This window comes from Prionailurus viverrinus, chromosome E3 (genome assembly GCF_022837055.1).
Source record: "Prionailurus viverrinus isolate Anna chromosome E3, UM_Priviv_1.0, whole genome shotgun sequence".
In the NCBI taxonomy this organism is placed as follows: domain Eukaryota; kingdom Metazoa; phylum Chordata; class Mammalia; order Carnivora; family Felidae; genus Prionailurus; species Prionailurus viverrinus.
This window is the reverse complement of record NC_062576.1, coordinates 17,897,937-17,917,358: the sequence shown is the minus strand read 5'-3', so window position 1 is coordinate 17,917,358 and position 19,422 is coordinate 17,897,937. Positions and strand designations below refer to the sequence as shown.

The window sequence follows — 19,422 nt, the reverse complement described above, 5'->3', positions numbered from 1 at the left end:
AAAAAAAAAAAAAAAAAAAAAACCAAAACCGGAAGATGCCCTTAAAAAACGTGGCGGCACTCTAGTCACTACAGCTGCCTCAGTAGTTCAAGAAACTTGGCATAGTCTTCGGCCACTGACTGGCCTTCACAAAACGACTCCATCCGGTCCACTTCGGTTCTTCGAGGACAGAGCTACCTGCCCTCAACTATAATGGCGGCGCTGCCCAATTTGGCTTCTTGCCCCTAGGGAAGATGGCTGCCAGGTGGCTTCACTTAGTTTCTCACCACCCCGGAAGACGGGGACCGGCGATTGGGCGGCGCCCGAAGGCTCCGAGAAGAAGGCCCTTGGCGGTTGGACAGTGCTGGGTAAGGCTGGTTTTAAAGGAGCCGGAGGTGGGAGCCGTCGAAGACCCGGGATCCGCGGGAGGCGGCGGTGAGCGGCGCGCGGGGGAGGGCACCGAGCGGCTGGAGAGAGGGCGGGAGGAGGGAGGGAAGGAAACATTTGAACCATCTGGTCCTGGGCTGGGGAGAGCACTGGGCGGGGAGCCGGGGAGGGGTGGAGGATGGGGTCTGTGGGTGGGACCTCCCGAGATTGGAGTGAAGGGGGTATCTGTTTGACAGTGGATCCCCGGGGATCCGGACTGAGTTCGTGATGCTCAAGCTCGGGCTGCCCCTGTCTGAGTCGAGCTTTGCGGAGCCCAAACTTACAGGGAGAGGAGGATCCTCGCGGCGTCTGATTGGAGGAACCGCGCTGTAGGATTCTTTCCACAGGGATCCAGTGTAGGGGATCTGGTGGGGCGGGGGGTGCCGTCGGTGTGTGAGAGTATTGCTTCGGAGTTCTCGGCCACTCGCTGGCAGTGGATGAGGATTGCAGAGGGGTCCGGCAGAAAGTGAGCCTCCCAGGACCGGGATCCCAGCTGATCCCGGGGGATCTCAGGGTGGATTCTTCAGGGACAAAGGCCCCACCAGGAGGCTCGGGCCGTGGGAGAACTGGGGCCGCTGCAAGCCAGGTTCTCCCGGCAAGTGCCAGTCTGGGCGCGGGTGATCCACTGATTTCGGGCGACGGCAGCGGGAAGACACTCGCTCCGGACGGCCAGCCGGGGGCGCCCTTTTACGCCCCAGGGCCCCGGCCTGTGGGCTACCGGGAGCCTTGGGCGGACCATGAAGGGCGGAGCCCCAGGGGAGGGGCTGGCCCTCACTCCCCGCTCCCCCGCTCCCCCCCCATCCCAGGCTGCAGCCTGGGATCCCCCAGGGACTCCCCGGAGCCGCCGCTTCCCCCATGGACTTGCCCGGGGACTCCAGGTGAGAGCGCACCCCGCCCGCCTGTCTTGAGCACGGGAAACGGGGAGCCTGGCGACCGTACCGGGGAAACCACAGAGCTAACGACAGACCCAGGCGACTGTCTTCTGCTTCTCTCATCCTCCAGCCCACCTGGCCGGCCACGTCTGTGCCGCCAGCCCCTGGCTCGAGCATTATGGGGAGCCAGGAGCCCCAAACGGCCGAGGCTGCAGTCTCTGGCAGCCCCTTCGCCCTTGGAAAAGGCCTCTCGGCGGGTCCTGGCTGTAGTGCTGGAAGATGTTATGGCTGCCCGTATGGTGAGCCCCCTGAACTGAAAGGCCCCCTTCTTCCTCAGGTCCTCTCTTCAGTACCAAGGTGAAACTAGATCACTAGTGAGGATAATTGAGGTCCAGATACCTCATTCTCACACCCTGCTCAGGCAGTCTCACTAATACTAGAGTTCTGCTTAGCTCTCAATCCAACCTAGATTTGGGCAGAGTCTCTGGTGCCCATTCCCCACTATCAACCCAGCATTGGTGGTTCAGTGGTAGAATCTCGCCTGCCCCACCATCAACCCTGTTGGGCTGCAACCACATCTCTACCCTCTTAAGTATGAGAAACCCTTGCTTTCTTCCCGGGCAAACTTTTAGGCTATCCTTGGGAAGCAGGCTGAGGACTTTTGCTCCATTGCACAGATTAGAAAAACTGAAGCCCCAAATAGGGCAGTGACTCACCCAAGGTTACTCTCTCCCTTTCATTTCGCCAAATAGCCAGGGTGAGATTACTGCAGCTCAGGACACTGTAATATCTGGCCCCTGATTCAGTTCAACTCACTTCATTGGATTCTTAAGTGAATTCTAGCCACAGTCTCTGTCACTTTGATGGCACAGGGCACTGTTAGGTTCAGGGAGGCCCTGTCCAGTCTGACCTCATTCCATCACCTTGCTCTTGACACTTTCTCTTCAATTAGGTTCCCCTGGTGCCCCAAGAAGAGACCACCACCCCACAACACCGCAGCAACCGCCGAGATTCTGTCCGAAACCAGCCGCCTGCCTCGCCATCCCAACAGGCTACGTGGTCCTCGCAGACCAGGTGAGCATGGCAGGATAGAGGGTAAACGGGACACAACTGAACCCCTCTGATATTCCTGTGTCCTCTCTAGGCCTCCCGACCCACTGCACTTATGCCGAGAGCCCTTGAGCCGCACCCACCGGCCCCCTTCTACCCTGAGACGGAGATCAAGGACAACCCCTGGCCCAGAGGAAGGCCCTTCACAAAAGGTGGACTGGGCCCCCCAGCCTACTCTGGTGGTGATGCTAGAAGACATTGCCAGCTCAAGACCCGTAGCTGAGGTATGAGTATTTTGGGGTAAGGATGTCAGGGCTCGTTCAGCTGGGGTAGCTTTTGCTCTGAGTAAGGAGAATATTATTTTAGATGGAAGACATCGAGGAAAGACCTATATGGAAAAGTCTTTGGGTGAACCCCGGCAGGCCTTTGGAGACTTGAGAGGGTCGGAATGTGGGTAGCTAAGAAGGCTGAAGGGGGCTTCCTTGCCTCCCCCAAAACATTCTTTGTTTACACCTAGGGCTTTGCTGATGAGACTCCCAACTTCATCATCCCAGCAAGAAGGTGAGAGGGCTGGGGAAGGAATTATCAAAATGTCCAGGCAACACCTGTTACCCAGGCAACTAGAGTTAGGGACATCAGAATTTACTTGTCCAATCCTTCCTTGTAGCACCTTCAGAAGCCTTAAGGGACAGGGGAGGTGCTGGCTCAGGTGGGATCTGGACCTGGAAGCTCCCTCAGCCTTTACCTTCCCCTTAACCCCAGAGCCAAGCCCATGACCGTGGTTCACCATCCAATGCCTCCGTCCAGGGACCTGGATCCCCCATTGCAGCCATCTGCCTTGCCTGAAGACCCTCTGGAGAGCCCACCAGGAGGTAAGGACTCAGAGGGATGAGATTTAGGGCTCTGGAAAATCCTAGCTGAGTTTAAAAGTATCAGAGGCAAAGGTGGGGGTGGGGCTTAACTCCTTCCCCTCAGGGAGCTCAGTGTGTGAAGTTGGGGTGTAGACTTCAGAGGTCTGAGGTTCAATTCCTCAGTTTAGGACTTAGCTTTTTAGGGGTGGGCTTAGACTTCTGTGGGCAAAGTTTAGTGTTTGGGGGAGGAGCTGAGGCTACTGAAGTAGGGCTTAGACACCTGCAGTTGAGGAATGCCCATCTGAGCCTCTCCTTTCCTTAGCCCCGGATCCTGTACTGGAGCCCCCATCGATCCCACCGCCGTCCAGCCTTTTACGCCCCCGCCTCAGTCCCTGGGGCTTGGCTCCCCTCTTCCGTTCCGTCCGCTCCAAGCTGGAGAGCTTTGCTGACATCTTCCTCACACCCAACAAAGCCCCACGGCCCCCACCCCCATCACCTCCCATGAAGTTGGAGTTGAAGATTGCCATCTCAGAGGCTGAGCAGTCTGGGGCTACTGAGGACACTGCATCTGTCAGTCCCCGGCCCCCTATCCGCCAGTGGCGGGCCCAAGACCACAATCCCCCAGCACCTCTTTCTAAGCCCTCTCTGGGCCGAAGCCACTCCTGCCCCGATCTGGGGCCCCCTGGCCCAGATACCTGCAGCTGGCCCCCTGCTCCACACCACCCGAGCCGGTCACGGCTCCGGCGGCACACTGTGGGTGGTGGAGAGATGGCCCGAGCCCCACCACCCCCTCGGCCCTGTCTCCGGAAAGAGGTCTTCCCTCTTGGAGGAGCGGGAGGCTCTCCTCCCCTCATCACATCTTGTTCGTCCACCGCATCTACTTCCTCCTTCTCTGAACCTGCAGAACCCAGGTAGTGCTCTCAATAAACCCTTCTTAAAGCCCTGGCCACAGTCTGGGCCCAGCCTCCTTCCCTACTATCCAGTGGGCAGGAGATGGGGATATTGCTATGAATATTATTTGTCCCTGAGCCTTGACCTTATCTGCAGGTTGGGCTCAACCAAGGGGAAGGAGCCAAGGGCCTCAGAGGACCAGGTGCTTTCAGACCCTGAGACCAAGGTAGGAGTAGCGATGGGGGGAGGAGACAAGTGGGACTCTGAGTCCATGCTGCACCCTTATCCTCTGCCCTGTTTTTGCAGACCATGGGAAAGGTTTCTCGATTCAGAATACGCAGGACACCAGTCCGTCCTCAGCCAAACCTTACACCAATGGGACTGCCTCGACCAATCAGGTGAGTGGCTCATTGTACATGCAGCTGCCTTGGCCAAATAGGTGTAGGCTTGGACCCTCTGAAGTGGGGCTCTGTCTTCTCTCAGGGAGGAGTCAATTTGGTCTGAACATGGTTTGCACTTAGAACTATATGTCTGTCTCAGGCAGCACTCCTGGCCTCAGTGTGTCCCAGAAACTAAAATATAGACCACACCTTGCTTATCCTTTTTTCAGGGCACAATGGCCCTGGGTTTTTCAATGGCCTCTGCTCTTTGCTCCCAGGTTGAACAAGAAGGAGTTCAGCTTAGAAGAAATTTATACCAACAAGAATTATCAGTCACCTACAACCAGGAGGTGAGAAACTCTGAAGGCTTGGGGGTAATAGAGGGAAGGCTGGAACCAGGGGCCATGCTGGTAACCAGCACCCCTCCCTGCCTGGTCCAGGACCTTTGAAACCATCTTTGAGGAGCCCCGGGAGCGCAACGGGACTCTGATTTTCACCAGCTCAAAGAAGCTTCGGCGGGCTGTAGAATTTCGGGACAGCAGCCTTCCTCGATCCCGGCGGCCATCTCGTGGAGTCCGGGCTGCAGCTGGCAGGACCCTTACCTCCAACGTGGCCCCCAGCCCAGATGTGGGACCTCTGCTGCAGCAGCGGCTGGAGGAGCTGGATGCCTCGCTCCTGGAGGAGGAGGAAGTGGATAGGGAGCATCCCCATCGGACCTAGGAGCTCCATCTGTTTGTCCGTCCATCCTGAAGCATCTGAGGCAGTTATATTTTTTTCTTTATATTTCTAGTAAAGTTTTCAATATGTTTCTGATTCTTTTGTATGTCTCTGGCTAAGTTTGAGATTGACTGACAGTACCAGCTGATGTTTTTACTTTGGCTCCCAAAGACTGGGAAATGGGGGAGGTGCCAGGGAAGGCAATGAGGGTTTGATACGGGAAGCGGGGGAATGGTCATCGGACATACTTCCTTGATTTAAGAATTTTCCTGTGTGGAGGGATACTTGAGAATCTGTTCCAGAAGATACTGGCTCTGGACCCTGGGCAGGGTTCTCTAAATTCACTTACATCAAGGAGGAGACTGAAGGACCCAGAGTGGACCAAGGCCTTGATCAATATGGCCCTGAATTCCTCTGAACATGCAGGCCAGGATTTGCTTCTGGATTCAAGAGATAAGAGTAATCAGCTGTAATTGAGCACCTACAACAACCTGTCATATGTACTTGCCCTGCAGATAGCACTATGAGAGGGAATTATACCCATTTTACACACAAGCAAGCTGGGGCACCTGGCCGGCTCAGTTGGTAGAGCACGTGACTCGATCTCGGGGTCGTGAGTTTGAGCCCCACATTGGAGGTACAGATTTTTTTTTTTTTTTTTAAGTAAAGGAAGGAAGCTGAATGTGTAATGAGATGTCCTTGTTAAAATGGTTAACCCAGGCAAGCAGAGGCCGGAAGTGGCATTCTCCATCTTTGGTAACTTCGGGCCAGAACAGAGCAGTGGCTAAGAGCACAGTTAAGGCTTCTTGAGCCCAAATCCTGTGTAGGAAACTCAGTGTGTATTAATTCCCCTCCCCCTCTGTAAAACGGGGCCAATATCAGTACCTTCCTAAAAGAACTCTTACTGTCAAATGAGTTAATATGTGAGAAAGTGGCCGTGGCCGGCACACAAGTGCAAAGTGTTTCCTATTAGCACGCGGAGGCCACTCTCCCACGCAATGAACCGATAATGAGGACGCAGCTTCCTTCTAGCGCGTCTGGTGCTCGCAAGGCATGCCGCGTGCTCGAGCCACCCGGCACCGAGGGGATCCCGCTGAGTTGCCAGCCGCTCAACAGTACTGCCAACGCGCGTGCGCGAGAAAGCCAGGCGGCCTGTGGACTTAAGGCAAGTGGCGGAAAGGGAGAAACGACGTAACTTGCTTTCGAGAGGCACTTTCCGCGGCCGCACGCCGCCCAGCGGCCAACCGCCTCCTAGAACTTGCGCACCAACTCCTGGCTCCTAGTCTCGACGCTGTCTGAAGACGGGCCAATGAGCAGAGAGCAGGAAGAGGCGGGGTCACCTGAGGGACCGCCCCAAGCGCTTACTTCTAACCAGTCTAGTCACAAGACCTGATGAAGGGCGGGGCTAATCTGACGTATACCCAATCCAAGATTTGAGGGCGGTTACATATTACCCATTCCCCGGAGCTTGGCTCCGCCCTTCGCCTTGACGTACACTTCTCAACCTATCAACGACTAAGCTTGTGGAGGGGTGAGGGGAAAGGGGCGGAGTGTGGGAGGAGGCCGAGAGAGGAAGGAGGCGTAGGCTGAGGAGGAAGAGGGAGGAGGGGCAGGGAAGTCCTGACGAAGAAGAGGCCCAGGACTCCAAAGGAGACAACAGGAGGGTGCGCTGGAGCTACCCCGCTGCCCAACGGCTGTCCCGGATCCCTTACGGCGCAAGTCAGGCAGAGACGGAGGAAAGGAGGAAGAGACTTTTATGTCGGCAGACAGAGAAGCTCTACCCGTCACCGTTGCCTCACATCCGGGGCTTTGGAGGGCTGGACCCGCGGCCCCGCCCCCCCCCCTCGCCTTTCATGGCGACCGGAGGCGGAGGCTGGAAGAGCTGGGCCTGGAGGAGGCCCCTTTAAATCTCCTTAAAGGGGCGGCCACTGAACTCGGCAGACTACATCGGCAGCCTTAAAGGGGAAGCCATCGAACAGAAGCTTGACAAATTGAGAACTGTGCTGTTGGGAGAGCTGGAACGAGTGGGGATTCTCACCGCCGTTTCTCTCTCACGCAAGAAGTCCTTTAAAATCAGCTTAAAGGGGAAGTGGCCGCTTGTGGAGGACCAGAAACTTAACTCCCGGGCCCTTAAAGGGGCGGCCTGCTGTTTGGAGGACCCTGGACTCCTTAAAGGGGTGGCCTCTTTTAGCCGGAGGACTTGAGACACTTTTAAAGGGGAGGTCTACGTTTCGGGGCGAGCTTTCGGTCCCTTTTAAAGGGGTGGCCCTTCCTCTTCCTCGGGGAGACTTGTCTCGACCCCTGGCAGGGGGCGGCCACTGCACTAGGCCGGCTGGACACCATCGGGTCGTCTTAAAGGGGTCAGGGGCTGGACAACTTGAGGCCTCGCCTTAAAGGGACGGCCGCCCCGTTTTCGGCGTCTCGGCCCCGGCGGCCCCACAGGGGGGGCCCTCGGGCTTGTCGCCCCGGGGGCGGCGCCGGCTCCCCGGGCCTTGGCCTTGGGGCAAGCTCGGGGCCAGTAGATCCTGCTTTAAAGGGGAAGCCGTGGCCTTTTCGTCCCTGTGCAGCCGCCAGCGCCGCGCCTGCGACCCCGGGCCTGCGGACAGGTCGCTTCGGGCCCCGCCGCCTCCGGATGCGGCGCTGAGGGCGGTCGCCATGGAGACGGCAGCGGCCGCGGCTCCGGGCCCGGGCTGGGCCGCTGAGGGGGAGCGGCGGCGTCGGCGCTGCTCGCGCCGAGACCGAGACCGGGAGCAGCGGCGCCGCCGAGGTCCCGGCGGCGACGCGCCCCGGGCCCTGTTGGCCGCCCCGCGCGGCTCCTCGTCGTCCTCGTCGCCGCCACCGCCGGCCAGGCCTTGGTCGTCAGCTTCGTCTGGAGAGCGGCCCGGAGGCCCGAGACGACGGCGGCCCCGTCCCAGGCCTCGGCCCCCGCGACCCCGAGCTCGGAAGCGGCCTGCCGGCTCGGGCAGCCGCGGGGAGGAAGAGGAGGAGGAGGAGGAGGGGGGCGCAGACGACGGGGAGGCCGAGGAGGAGCCTGAGGAGGAGGAAGAAGAAGAAGAGGACTTGATCGATGGCTTCGCCATCGCCAGCTTCGCCAGCCTTGAGGCCTTGCAGGTGGGGCCTGGTGGGGCTGGGGACCTTTGGGGGCTTCAGAGGGGCAGAGAGAAGGGTATCGTGCCTGGAGTGGGTGGAGTTGAGGGGGGAATGCTGGCACCCCAAACCAGAGCAACCGGCTCCTCTGGCCAGGCCTCTGCCCCACCCTGGGGTGGGAGGAGGTAGAGTTAGTCTCCAGGGACCAACCAGGTTATCTGGTCTGAGAGCCACTTTGGTAGCCTGGTCACCCCCAGAGAGGTCGGGAGCTTTCCTTTCTCCATCTACTTTAGTCCCACCTCCTCCTCCACAGAAGGATGCATCTCTTCAGCCCCCAGAGCGACTGGAACATCGGCTGAAGCATTCTGGGAAGCGGAAGAGGGGGGGCTCCAGTGGGGCCACTGGGGAGCCAGGGGACAGCTCTGATCGGGAGCCTGGCCGGCCCTCTGGGGATCGGGCCCGAAAATGGCCCAATAAACGGAGAAGGAAAGAGGTGAGCTTGTCATAGATCCTTGTCCTTTAAAACTCTGGGCAGAACGTCCTTCACATAGACCTGTTTTTCATCAGTAATGCCACTGCCCATCGTAAACAGTGATTTTATTTTCTAAGGGCAAAGAAGGCAGAGCAAATTTGAGCCCTCTACTCCTCAGTCCGGGTCTGACGGAGACATTCCTACAGTCAGACTTTTCTGCTTTTGGCTGGCTCTGTTTCAGACATGTTGATAATTCAGAGCTGTATCAGAGATTTCACTGAATCGTAAATGAATTAGATAGGGTCTCAGCCCTCTCTCTTGAGGCAGTAGTAATCTCTCAAGAAAAAAACAATTTGTGAGCAAATACCTAGACCAAAATCTGAGAAGCTATAGAAGGCAGAGGTCTGGGAGAGATGCTGTAGAAACCCACATGAGGAAGCCACTCATTCTGCCTGGGGGATGGGAGGAGGGCTGTGGTTAGGGAAAGCCCCCTAGGATGTCTTAGTCAGGCCTTGAAGGATAGTCATAATTGTGCTAAGAGAAGAAACGAGCCAAGTTGTTTTGAGCAAAAACACAGAGATGTGAGAATGTATTTGGAAGATAGAACATTGGGAACGGTGGGCACTAGCCAGGAGAAGTAGCTGGAAAAGGATTGAGCGTGTCATGAAAGACCTTGAGTTCTTTGCTGGGGAGTTTAGACTTTATCCAAAGGCCTTGCCAGTCAGCCTCCCTTACCTCTGGACTCTGGTCTTTCTCAGGCCTCCTCCCGTCATTCTCTGGAAGCTGGATACATAGTAAGTGCTCTCCACCTGTACTGGTCCCTCCCCTCTCAATTCCTCTTTGGAAGTCCCCTCTCTACCTTGGGCCCCACTCTTCTTCCCTCTTGTGACATCTCTGTCTTTCCTTCTCCCCAGTGCGATGCAGAAAGCGATCTGGACGAGAGGGTGAGTGGGGGTAGAACTTGTGGGGTGGGCAGTGTTACAACTTGTAAAATGTACTGCAGCTTAAAGGTCTCCTATGTGCAGCAGACAGAGCCTCCCCTTGAGTGGGGAACATAGGTTAGGGTGGGCCAGGATTGAATGTGGGGAGGGGGAGGGAGATTGAGAGGGTAAATGACTTCTTTTCTTTAGTAACTAGCGCCAGTTGACCAAAGAATAGAAAGCCCATGTTTTGGTATCCCACGTTTTTCAAAGCCCTTGGAGATACCAGTGGTTCTCCACAGAAATCCTAGGTGACTGTGAAACTAAGCTGGTCCTTCCTGCTAGCAGTTAGTCTGCTGTCACAGATTAGAGTCCCAAACAGAGATTATGGCAGCGAAGATTCTAAACTGTTGTGGTCAGTGTCAGAACAAGTCTTATAAATTAGATTTCAGTTTTTTCATCAGGCTTGACGTGCTTGTTTTGAAATAATGTGTTGTAGCAGTTGATGCTCTACTCCTATAACTAACTGAGTTTGTATTCCCTGATGTGTGTCTTGTTTTAGTTTAAAAAGTTGGCTGGACAGGGGCTGTGGTGAACCAGAGAGTTCTTGTCTGTCTAAAGGAGGTGACCACTGTCTAGTTCTAGCTAATTGTCATGCAAGAATAGGAGCCAGTTTTTAAGAGAACCTGCAAGTCTGAGTTTTTATGAGGACGTCTTGCATTTATCAGCAATTAATTTTCAAAGATTTTGCTAACACTTGTGGACCAAACTGATCTGTAAGTCAGGTAGACATGTGGGCCAGCAGTTAGTGATCTCTAACATTTTTGCTTTGATGTGTTTGCTTCTTTGCTATGTAAGTTCTACCTTGATTCAGTCCTCCTGGCCTAATTTCAGGCTCAGCTATCCTACCCTTTTTCCCAAGGATAGGCCCTCTGGAGCCCATAGTCTTTGCTGGATTTCAGCTAACCTGGTGAAATAGACTTCTTACCATCACTTATTCCTAACAGGCTCTAGAGGCTGTTAGCCTTCCTGTGTTAGAGCCTTCCTGAGCAGAACCTGACCCTGTCCCTACCCTTCTTCCCCAGGTCTCCGATGATGACCTCGATCCATCCTTTACTGTCTCAACCAGCAAAGGTTGGTCTCAAGGGCTGGGGCTGGAGACAAGGGAGGGAAGTTGGGTGAGCATGGGCCTCAACTGAATATGTCTGCTGTCCTGTCCTCACAGCCTCGGGCCCCCACGGCGCCTTCAATGGGAACTGTGAAGCAAAACTCTCCGTAGTCCCTAAAGTGTCGGGCCTGGAGCGGAGCCAGGAACAGCCCCCAGGGCCCGACCCGCTGCTAGTGCCTTTCCCCCCGAAGGAACCACCGCCTGCACCGGCCCCTCGGCCTCCTGTCTCACCCCCTGCACCCCTGCCGGCCGCCCCCAGTCTGCCACCCCCACCCCAGCCCCAGCTGCAGCTTCGGGTCTCGCCCTTCGGCCTCCGCACTTCTCCCTATGGCAGCAGCCTGGACCTCAGCACTGGCAGGTGAGTGGTCCAGGGGTTTGGTCTGGTCTGGAAGGACCTGGTCATTTTGGCGCCAACCCCTGCATTCTGTGGCTGGGACGTGGGATGGTACCTGTGGGATGTGACTTGAAGAAAGGATTCCGAGGCTGAAAAGTTTTAGAGACACTGGGTGAAACAGATTTAAAGAAATTGCTTGCTTGCAGGACTTACCAGAACCTTTCCACCCTACATTCACATGCAGGGAAATCCACTTTGTGCCGTTTCTCAATTTTATTTGCTGGTGAGACCTTCTTGCAGGGCACATCTGCTAGGAATACTGTTCTTCAGAACATACTTTGGGAAATGCTGACATGATGATTAAGGGTGCTGGCTTTGGTGTCAGTCAGACCTGGACTCAAAATCTTGCTCTGCCACATAGTGACTGTGTGATTTTTGACAAGTCACTTAATCTCTCTGAGCCTCCATTTCCTCCTCCTGTAAAAAGAAATAGCAAGAGTACCTTCATCCTAACAAAGCTATTGTGAGGATTAATTGAGTTAATGCAGTGTTTCCCAAAGTGTGTACGTGCATCGTCAGTGGTGCGTGAGATAATTTGAGCTGTTACGTGAGTAAATTTTTTTCAGTTGTTAACTTGCTTTAGAAAAACATGACTAGTATCTCAAACCCTTGATTTCACATGTGTGGCTTGGGCGAGGCTAAGTGAAAAGTCAAGAAAGAGTTAAATTAAAGAAAGAAGTAAATGGTACAGGTGGTTGCACGGACGCAGCAGCAGTTGGGAAGGTGGTGTGACATGTTGGAGATTTGGATTAGCATGTAAAGCAGGTGCCAGCACTTGACCTACAGTAAGTGCTTGTTAAAGGGTAAGAATCACTGACACTATTATTATCATTATCGATGCTGTTCTATTGTTGTCATTCTCATTATTGTTCTTTTTCTTATTCTTGAGAAAACTAAGGCTCAGAGAGGGGCAGTGACTTGCTCAAGGTCACCCAGGGTGTCAATGGCAAGATGGGCCTAGAATTCAGGTCACCTGACTCCTAGGCCAGGCCAGGGAGGTGCTGCTTCCACTGTCTTAGGGTGGGAACCCAGGTGGCTTAGGTTGTATCTAAGCGGCAAAGTGAACGACATGTTTCGTGCTGCAGTTGAGTCAGAAAAGGGCAAGTCATATGGCCAGAGACGTCCGGGCAGCTGTGTGGAAGAGATCTGGAGAGGGAGAGCGTGGGGGTCGCTGGGTGTGGGAGGTACCTACCTCAGTCTGAGGATGGGCTCCCTGGGCGGGGGTGGGGGTCCTGGGGGCCGGGTTCTACCACCTTCCATGTTGGAGAACCAGGGTCAAGGTATCGCCCAGGCTTCTGACCCCATCCCGTCAGAGCTGGCACCTCCCAACCCCTCACTCATCTCCCCACTTCTCTCCCCAGCTCTTCACGGCCGCCCCCCAAGGCCCCGGCCCCTCCCGTGGCTCAGCCTCCCCCCTCATCATCCTCTTCGTCCTCTTCCTCCTCATCTGCCTCCTCCTCGTCCGCGCAGCTCACCCACCGGCCCCCGACGCCCTCACTGCCCCTGCCTTTGTCCACCCACAGCTTTCCCCCCCCTGGGCTGCGGCCCCCCCCACCGCCCCCCCACCCCTCCTTGTTCTCCCCTGGCCCCACCCTGCCCCCACCCCCACCCCTGCTGCAGGTGCCAGGGCACCCTGGGGCCTCAGCCGCTAACGCCCTTTCTGGTGAGTTTGGGGTCCTGGCCGGGGGGGTGGGGGGCCATGGCCCCGGGCTTGGGCCCAGTCGGCTTTGGGGCAGCTGGACCTCAGCAGACATCAGGGCTTGAGGAGGGAGTGGCTAAAGGCCAGAAGGGAAGGCCAGTCACCTGGGCCCAAGGAGGCTGACCTGGTGGCGACAGATATTAAAGCCTTCTCCCCCTCCCCTCCCACAGAGCAGGACCTGATCGGCCAGGACCTGAACTCTCGCTACCTGAATGCCCAGGGTGGCCCCGAGGTGGTGGGGGCAGGGGGCTCCGCCCGGCCCCTGGCCTTCCAGTTCCACCAGCACAACCACCAGCACCAGCACACCCACCAGCACACCCACCAGCACTTCACCCCTTATCCCCCGGGCCTGCTGCCACCCCATGGCCCCCACATGGTGAGCTCCTCATTGGGCTGGTGATGAGGCTCAGAGACTTGGGGGGAGGGTGTGGCTTCCAGGGGAAGATCATGGGTCCCTGGCTGGCAGCTTACTCTTCCCTTCTCTTCCCTAGTTTGAGAAATATCCAGGAAAGATGGAAGGCCTTTTCCGGCATAATGTGAGTGTGTGTGTGTGTGGTGTGTTATGTGATGGATGCATCAATGCGTGTGGCCCTGACTGTTGGGGATCCAGTCTTCAGCTTCAAAAGCAAGAGCCTTGAGCCTGGGAGAGCTCCCTGGGGGACTTTAGGGTGGAGGCCAGAGGATTGATGGGCAGACGAGACGTGGGCTGCCCCTCCACCCCCAGCTTGGACTAGTCCCCTTCTCTCCACAGCCGTACACGGCCTTCCCTCCCGCAGTGCCCGGCCTCCCTCCGGGCCTCCCGCCGGCTGTCTCCTTTGGCTCCCTGCAGGGGGCCTTCCAGCCCAAGGTGAGCTCCCAATCCAGATACCACCACCTCCCACCCTGTACAAACCCAGACGCCCCAGATCCACGTACCTTCTTCCGTTCCCCAAAACCACGCCCATTCTCCTGTCTTACCCTTGTGGACCTAGATTTCTTCAGAGCCAATGCACCCTCCCTGTCCCAGCCCCCAGCTTGGTTCCAGACCCCTTTTCATGCCTGGCGCCAGCTCTCCTGACTGATCCCTCCACTCCCCTTTCCCAGAGCACGAACCCCGAGCTGCCACCACGACTGGGGCCAGTGCCGAGCGGGCTTCCCCAAAAGGGGACACAGGTGAGGGGGGCCAAGGCAGGTCCTGGGGGAACTAGAATATCTGTTGAGGGAGAGCAGGGATGATTGAAAGTGAGCGACTGATCCCTGCCTTTAATACACGATCAGGGGCATCCCTGAGAATCTGACGAGAGGGAATTTCTGTAAAGGACAAGTTTTACCATGCATGAGGAATAGGAAATTTCATGAAGTTGTCCCAGAAGTGAGCTTACTAGGAGAGTAGTTTTTGTAGGAGTTTTCTAATTTTTCAAATTACAAAATCCTTTTTTTTTTTTTTCAAGTGACATCACACCAGGAAGTCCTGTCCATAAAACAATGAATGAAAAGATAAGCTGCTCCTTTGTGAAGTGGCACAGGGAGCAGCCTTAGAGCCCACGGCTCTGGGAATATCATGAAAAGCACAGGATGTGTTTCCTAAAGGGTAGACTAGACCAGAGATTTTGCAACCTCTTTTAGCAGCAGTAAAGGTTTTTTTTACTAGAGGAATCTTCAGCAGAGTCTCACTATGTAAAGCTGTTAGTAGGATAGGTTCTGAGATTGAGAAAGCTGCCTGTCTGCCTCCACACTCCCCAGTCTTCCAAGCAGGGGCACGTCCTTGGGGCCTGGTTCAAGACCTTAGTGCTGGAGGGGAGATACCCAGAGTGGGAGAGATGGGGAAATCAGTCTTGACAGAGGCAGGCAAGGCCCGAGGGAGCCACACAAGGGCTCTGGTGTTTGGGTGGGGATTGGGGACTGTGGAGACGAGGTGCCCAAGACAGTAAACAGGTCTGAATCGCCGCCAATCTCTGCTTTGCCATCCCCAGATCCCCGACCATTTCCGGCCACCTTTGAGGGTGAGTTTGGTGAGGACCTCAGGCTGCATGAGGCTGCGGGCTGGTGTCAGGGTGTTTGGCTAAGGGCGGGTCTTGCTTGGGAATGAGCGAGAAGCCCAAGACGTGGAGGCAGCCAGATGTGGAACAACAGAAAGGGAAAGGCTTACAAGCTACAGACCTGGGTTCTGATGTAACTGGCCGTGGGACCTTGGGCAAGACAGTTTATCTCTCTGAGCCTCAGTTTCCTAGGCTGTGAAATGAACCTAGTCATCCCTCAGTTGTAGGGATGATGAGTGGGGATGTTGTGTGGCAAGGCTGGGCCTAGGACCAGGCCTGGAGTGGGTGATGAGTGAACGTTCTTTCCTTCCCTTTCCCTTTGGTTATCCTTCTGGGGCGGCAGAAACCAGGGAAGTGGTGTGCCATGCACGTGCGCGTGGCTTACATGATCCTGAGACACCAGGAAAAGATGAAGGTACTGGGGCCGGAGGGCTGGGGAGAGCGAGAGTGGGCCAGCCTGAGCCCTGGGCATCTGCCTTTGGCAGAGCTTGGCCGAATTGCTTGGCTCTGTCCCGGTCACTGCCTGAGCGTTTTCACAGTTAGTACTAGGTTGTCTGGCTAACTAGGGGGAGGTGGTCTGAGAAGGCTCTGAGAGAGGCAGAGGCTAGGCACCCAAGCCCCTTCTTGGCGCCCGCCAGCCCTTGGAGGGGACCTAGGGGTGGAAGAGCAAGAGCGGGACTTCACCTGGCTCCTCACTCACCACCCCTCTCCCTGTCCCACGCAGGGCGACTCCCACAAGCTTGACTTTCGGAACGACCTCCTGCCCTGCCTTCCGGGGCCCTATGGGGCCCTGCCCCCTGGGCAGGAGCTCTCCCACCCGGCCGCCTCCCTCTTCACTGCGACTGGTGAGTCTGGCCAGCCCTCTCAGGGCCTGAGGTTCCCTGTCTATAGCCCAAGGCCCACCTTGCGCCCACTCAGCCTCACCAGAATCTCCCACCTCTCTGCCCCAGGTGCCGTCCACGCTGCAGCCAACCCTTTCACCGCAGCTCCCGGGGCCCACGGAACCTTTCTGAGCCCCAGCACCCACATTGGTAAGAGCCAAGGGCATGTTGGGCAACCCAGGCCTTGTCCCTGACTTCAGGAGTTCTCAAGCTGGGGATGGAAATTAGACTTGAGAGGCGGCTGGAATGGGGGTAGGCCTGGTTCCACTTGATTCGTGACCTTGGGCGAGTTACTCTAATCCCTCTGAGCCTTGATCTTGTCACCTGTGAAGTGGGATAGGGAAGGGAGAAGCGATTGCCAATCTCTGCCACCTCAGACACTGTCTCTGAAATAGCCAGTGGTAGGGGGTATAGTGTGCCACCTGGGAGAGGAGGGTGGAGGAAGGCTGTGCACGCCCAGGTGAGAACATAGTCGCTGGCTCCTAGCAGTCTTGTCAGGCTTCGTGGGGAGATTTAACTCGGGTCTGGGTAGACACAAGGGAATTGAGCCTGATAGCATAGGATTAGGTGTTCCTGGAAGAGGAAGATGTGAGATGTTCCCCTAGTGGGGTAGGTTAGTTGTTCTGACTATGTGCATGAAGTTCGGGTCAGGTTGGGAAAGGCCCTGCATGTCAGGTGGGAGGAAGCCAGCAGAGAACTTCGGGTGAATGGTTTGTTCTAGAGCCAGTCTGGGTGGCCGGTGTCGGGGGATTGTGGGGTAAGACCTTGACCTCTGGAGTCAGAGAGGCCTTGGGCTGGGGGTACCATTTACTGGCTAGATGACCGTTGGCAAGTCACTTCACTTCTCTGAGCCTGTTTCATCATCTTTAAGTGGGAGTGATCCTGTCTGCCTAGTGGGGCTTGTTGTTTGTGAGGTTAAACAACACGATGCATGTCAAAGCCTAGTGCCTTGCCAGGCCTAAGGAGATGTTCAGCGCCTGGTGGTTAAAACCAAGACCCAAGCGGCCGAGAGCTCTGGGGCCTGCTTGCTAATAAGCTGCCTCTTCCCTGCCAGTCTTGGTGCCTGATCAGAGCCGGCTGCCAACGCTCTGACCATTCCCCTTTTCTCCCACAGATCCCTTTGGGCGTCCCACAAGCTTCGCCTCTTTGGCTGCCCTCTCCAACGGGGCCTTTGGAGGCCTGGGCAGCCCCACATTCAGTGAGTGCGGGTGGGGTGGGGCGGGTGGGTGGCTGTGGCAGTGGGCTGGGGAGGGGGGGTTGTCCCTGAGTGGGGCCTCCTCCTCGTGGCTCCTGTCACTCCCTGCTTCGCCCTCTGTCTAGACTCCGGCGCCGTCTTTGCCCAGAAAGAAAGCCCAGGGGCTCCACCAGCCTTCGCCTCCCCGCCAGACCCATGGGGCCGCCTGCACCGCAGTCCTCTGGCCTTTCCTGCCTGGGTCCGGCCCCCTGAGGCCGCCCGGACTCCAGGCTCAGACAAGGAGCGGCCTGTGGAGCGGAGAGAGCCCTCTATCACCAAGGAGGAGAAAGACAGGTGTGCTTCCCCGTCCCCCCCCCACTGCCCACACCCCTGGTCCTCCCTCCCCGAAGCCTGGTCTGGTCGCAGCCTGGTCAGACCACTGGAGTACCTCCATTCTTTCCCACAGGGACCTCCCCTTCTCACGGCCCCAGCTCCGAGTTTCTCCTGCTACTCCCAAGGCCAGGGCTGGCGAGGAAGGGGCCAGACCGGCCAAGGAATCAGTGCGGGTAAAGGAAGAACGGAAGGAGGAGGCCGCCGCCGCCGCCGCTGCCGCCGCCGCTGCTGCCGCCGCCGCTGCCGCCGCTGCTGCCACCACCGGGCCTCAGGGCCTTCACCTACTGTTTGAGAGGCCCCGGCCACCCCCTTTTCTGGGCCCTAGTCCCCCAGAGCGCTGCGCTGGCTTTCTGGAGCCAACCTGGTTGGCAGGGCCCCCTCGCCTTGCTAGGCCACCCCGCTTCTATGAGGCTGGCGAGGAGCTGACTGGACCAGGGGCTGTGGCTGCCGCCCGCCTCTACGGTCTGGAGCCTGCCCACCCCCTGCTATACAGCCGCTTGGCCCCGCCACCGCCACCTGCTGCGGCCCCGGGAACCCCTCACCTTCTCAGCAAGACCCCCCCAGGAGCCCTTTTGGGGGCACCACCTCCACTTGTGCCCGCCCCCCGGCCTAGTTCCCCACCTAGGGCCCCTGGCCCAGCCCGGGCTGACAGGTGAGGGAAGGGGAGGGGCGGGGGCCAAGCTCCATCCCCCTTTCCTTTTGACAAGGTCCTAGAGCTGAGGTTTCAAGCCAGAGCTAGAGGGCAGAGGTCATGACCTCACCAGCCATCTCTGAGGTCATGGAACCTGGGAGCAGAAACCCCAACCCCCACAAGATCAAGCATCAGATGGACCTTGGGGTCACTGGGAGGGCAGAGGTCACAATCCTCTAGAGAGAGGGGTGTGTGTGTGAGTGTGTGTGTGCGCGCGCGCGTGTGTACATGTGAGAGAGGAGAGTGGGGGTCATTTCAGAGGTCATAGCTCATGATCTCCTGAGGTACACCATCGCCCCCTCTGAGGGCCCCTAGGCCCTTGGCCTGCCTCCCCAAGGGCTCACTAAGCCAGAGGCCAAAGTGCCCCCCCTCCCCTTCACCTACCACCCAAGTCCTCATGCCCTCTCAGGGCTGGGGGAGGAGGGGCTAACGGAAGGGGGGTTCCATGTACATATTTATCTCCCCTTCCACATAGCCCCCCAGACCTTTTGTACATTTTTACAGGGGTGCCCCTCCCAATAACCCCCCTTCCTGGTTAATTAAATCCTCAGACTGGTGCTGTGTTCCTAGCCTCTGGCCTCTCTGTGGGGGGAGGGGGGATTGTAGAGGGAAGAGCTGGGAGGGGACAGGCAGGAACCCAGGGCTTATCCCTGGAAATATGGAGTCAGCAGGAGACAGAGCAACAGGGGAAGGGACCTGGGTACCTAGGCTGGAAAGAAGGGCAAACGCTTCCTGCTTGGCTAACAGCCCAGGTCCCCCCCCCCGCCCCAACTTGTTCCTGTTACCTCTGTGTGCCACCATTCCCAAAAGGCTCAAATCTCTAAGCTTCAGACTCCACCTCTTAGTGGCTCAGTCCCCCTACTCCATTTCCAAGTGCCCCCAGGACTCCTGGGCCCTGCTCCCCAGAACCCTGTTCCCCAGAACCCGGCCCTAGGCTGGGGGGGTGGGGGGCAGAGAAGGTCACCATGTACCACACACCAAAGAAGGGGGTCGGCCCGGGGGTGGGCCACACAGGCAGCTTCTTCAGCAGCCTCTCGGCAGCAGTCCCAGCCTTCCCAAAGCAGCAGGCGCCCCCAGGCTGGGGCCCAACCTAGAAGGCAGGGGTCAATTTAACAAAAACATAACGTTGACTTTTTTTCCCCGGTGGGGCTTATTCTGTAACATGACTTGCGGATATTTATATAAAAATGAGTGTTACAATGAGGCCCCTTGGCTGCTCTTTCAGTGTGGGGGGGGGGGGGGGTCGTCCGGCGGCGGGCAAGGGGCATTGGGTCAGGGAGGGATGAGGGAGGACAATACTGAAGACAGGACATGTCCTGGAAGGTTCCCCTTCCCACCTGGGAGAGTAGTTATTTTACT

At 57.1% G+C, this 19,422-nt stretch overlaps 2 protein-coding genes across 2 annotated transcripts; both read left to right on the top strand.

The window, feature by feature from the left end:
* The first annotated feature begins 326 nt into the window (after positions 1-326).
* Positions 327-5,210, top strand: PRR14 (proline rich 14). Its single transcript, XM_047838447.1, has 12 exons — positions 327-414; positions 1,212-1,283; positions 1,408-1,576; positions 2,230-2,351; positions 2,422-2,611; positions 2,845-2,888; positions 3,090-3,199; positions 3,501-4,089; positions 4,226-4,295; positions 4,376-4,467; positions 4,728-4,799; positions 4,890-5,210. Exons 2-12 carry the CDS (start codon positions 1,261-1,263, stop codon positions 5,167-5,169), a joined length of 1,761 nt encoding a protein of 586 aa, XP_047694403.1. The 5' UTR covers positions 327-414; positions 1,212-1,260; the 3' UTR covers positions 5,170-5,210.
* Positions 5,211-6,565: 1,355 nt separating this feature from the next.
* On the top strand, positions 6,566-19,267 carry FBRS (fibrosin). Its single transcript, XM_047838446.1, has 18 exons — positions 6,566-8,277; positions 8,567-8,746; positions 9,484-9,519; positions 9,640-9,669; positions 10,731-10,779; positions 10,871-11,171; positions 12,569-12,870; positions 13,077-13,282; positions 13,398-13,442; positions 13,658-13,753; positions 13,990-14,058; positions 14,859-14,888; positions 15,268-15,339; positions 15,649-15,769; positions 15,875-15,955; positions 16,920-17,003; positions 17,126-17,333; positions 17,446-19,267. The coding sequence occupies exons 1-18, from the start codon at positions 7,822-7,824 to the stop codon at positions 18,026-18,028; spliced, it is 2,949 nt and encodes a 982-aa protein (XP_047694402.1). The 5' UTR covers positions 6,566-7,821; the 3' UTR covers positions 18,029-19,267.
* Positions 19,268-19,422: the final 155 nt, after the last annotated feature.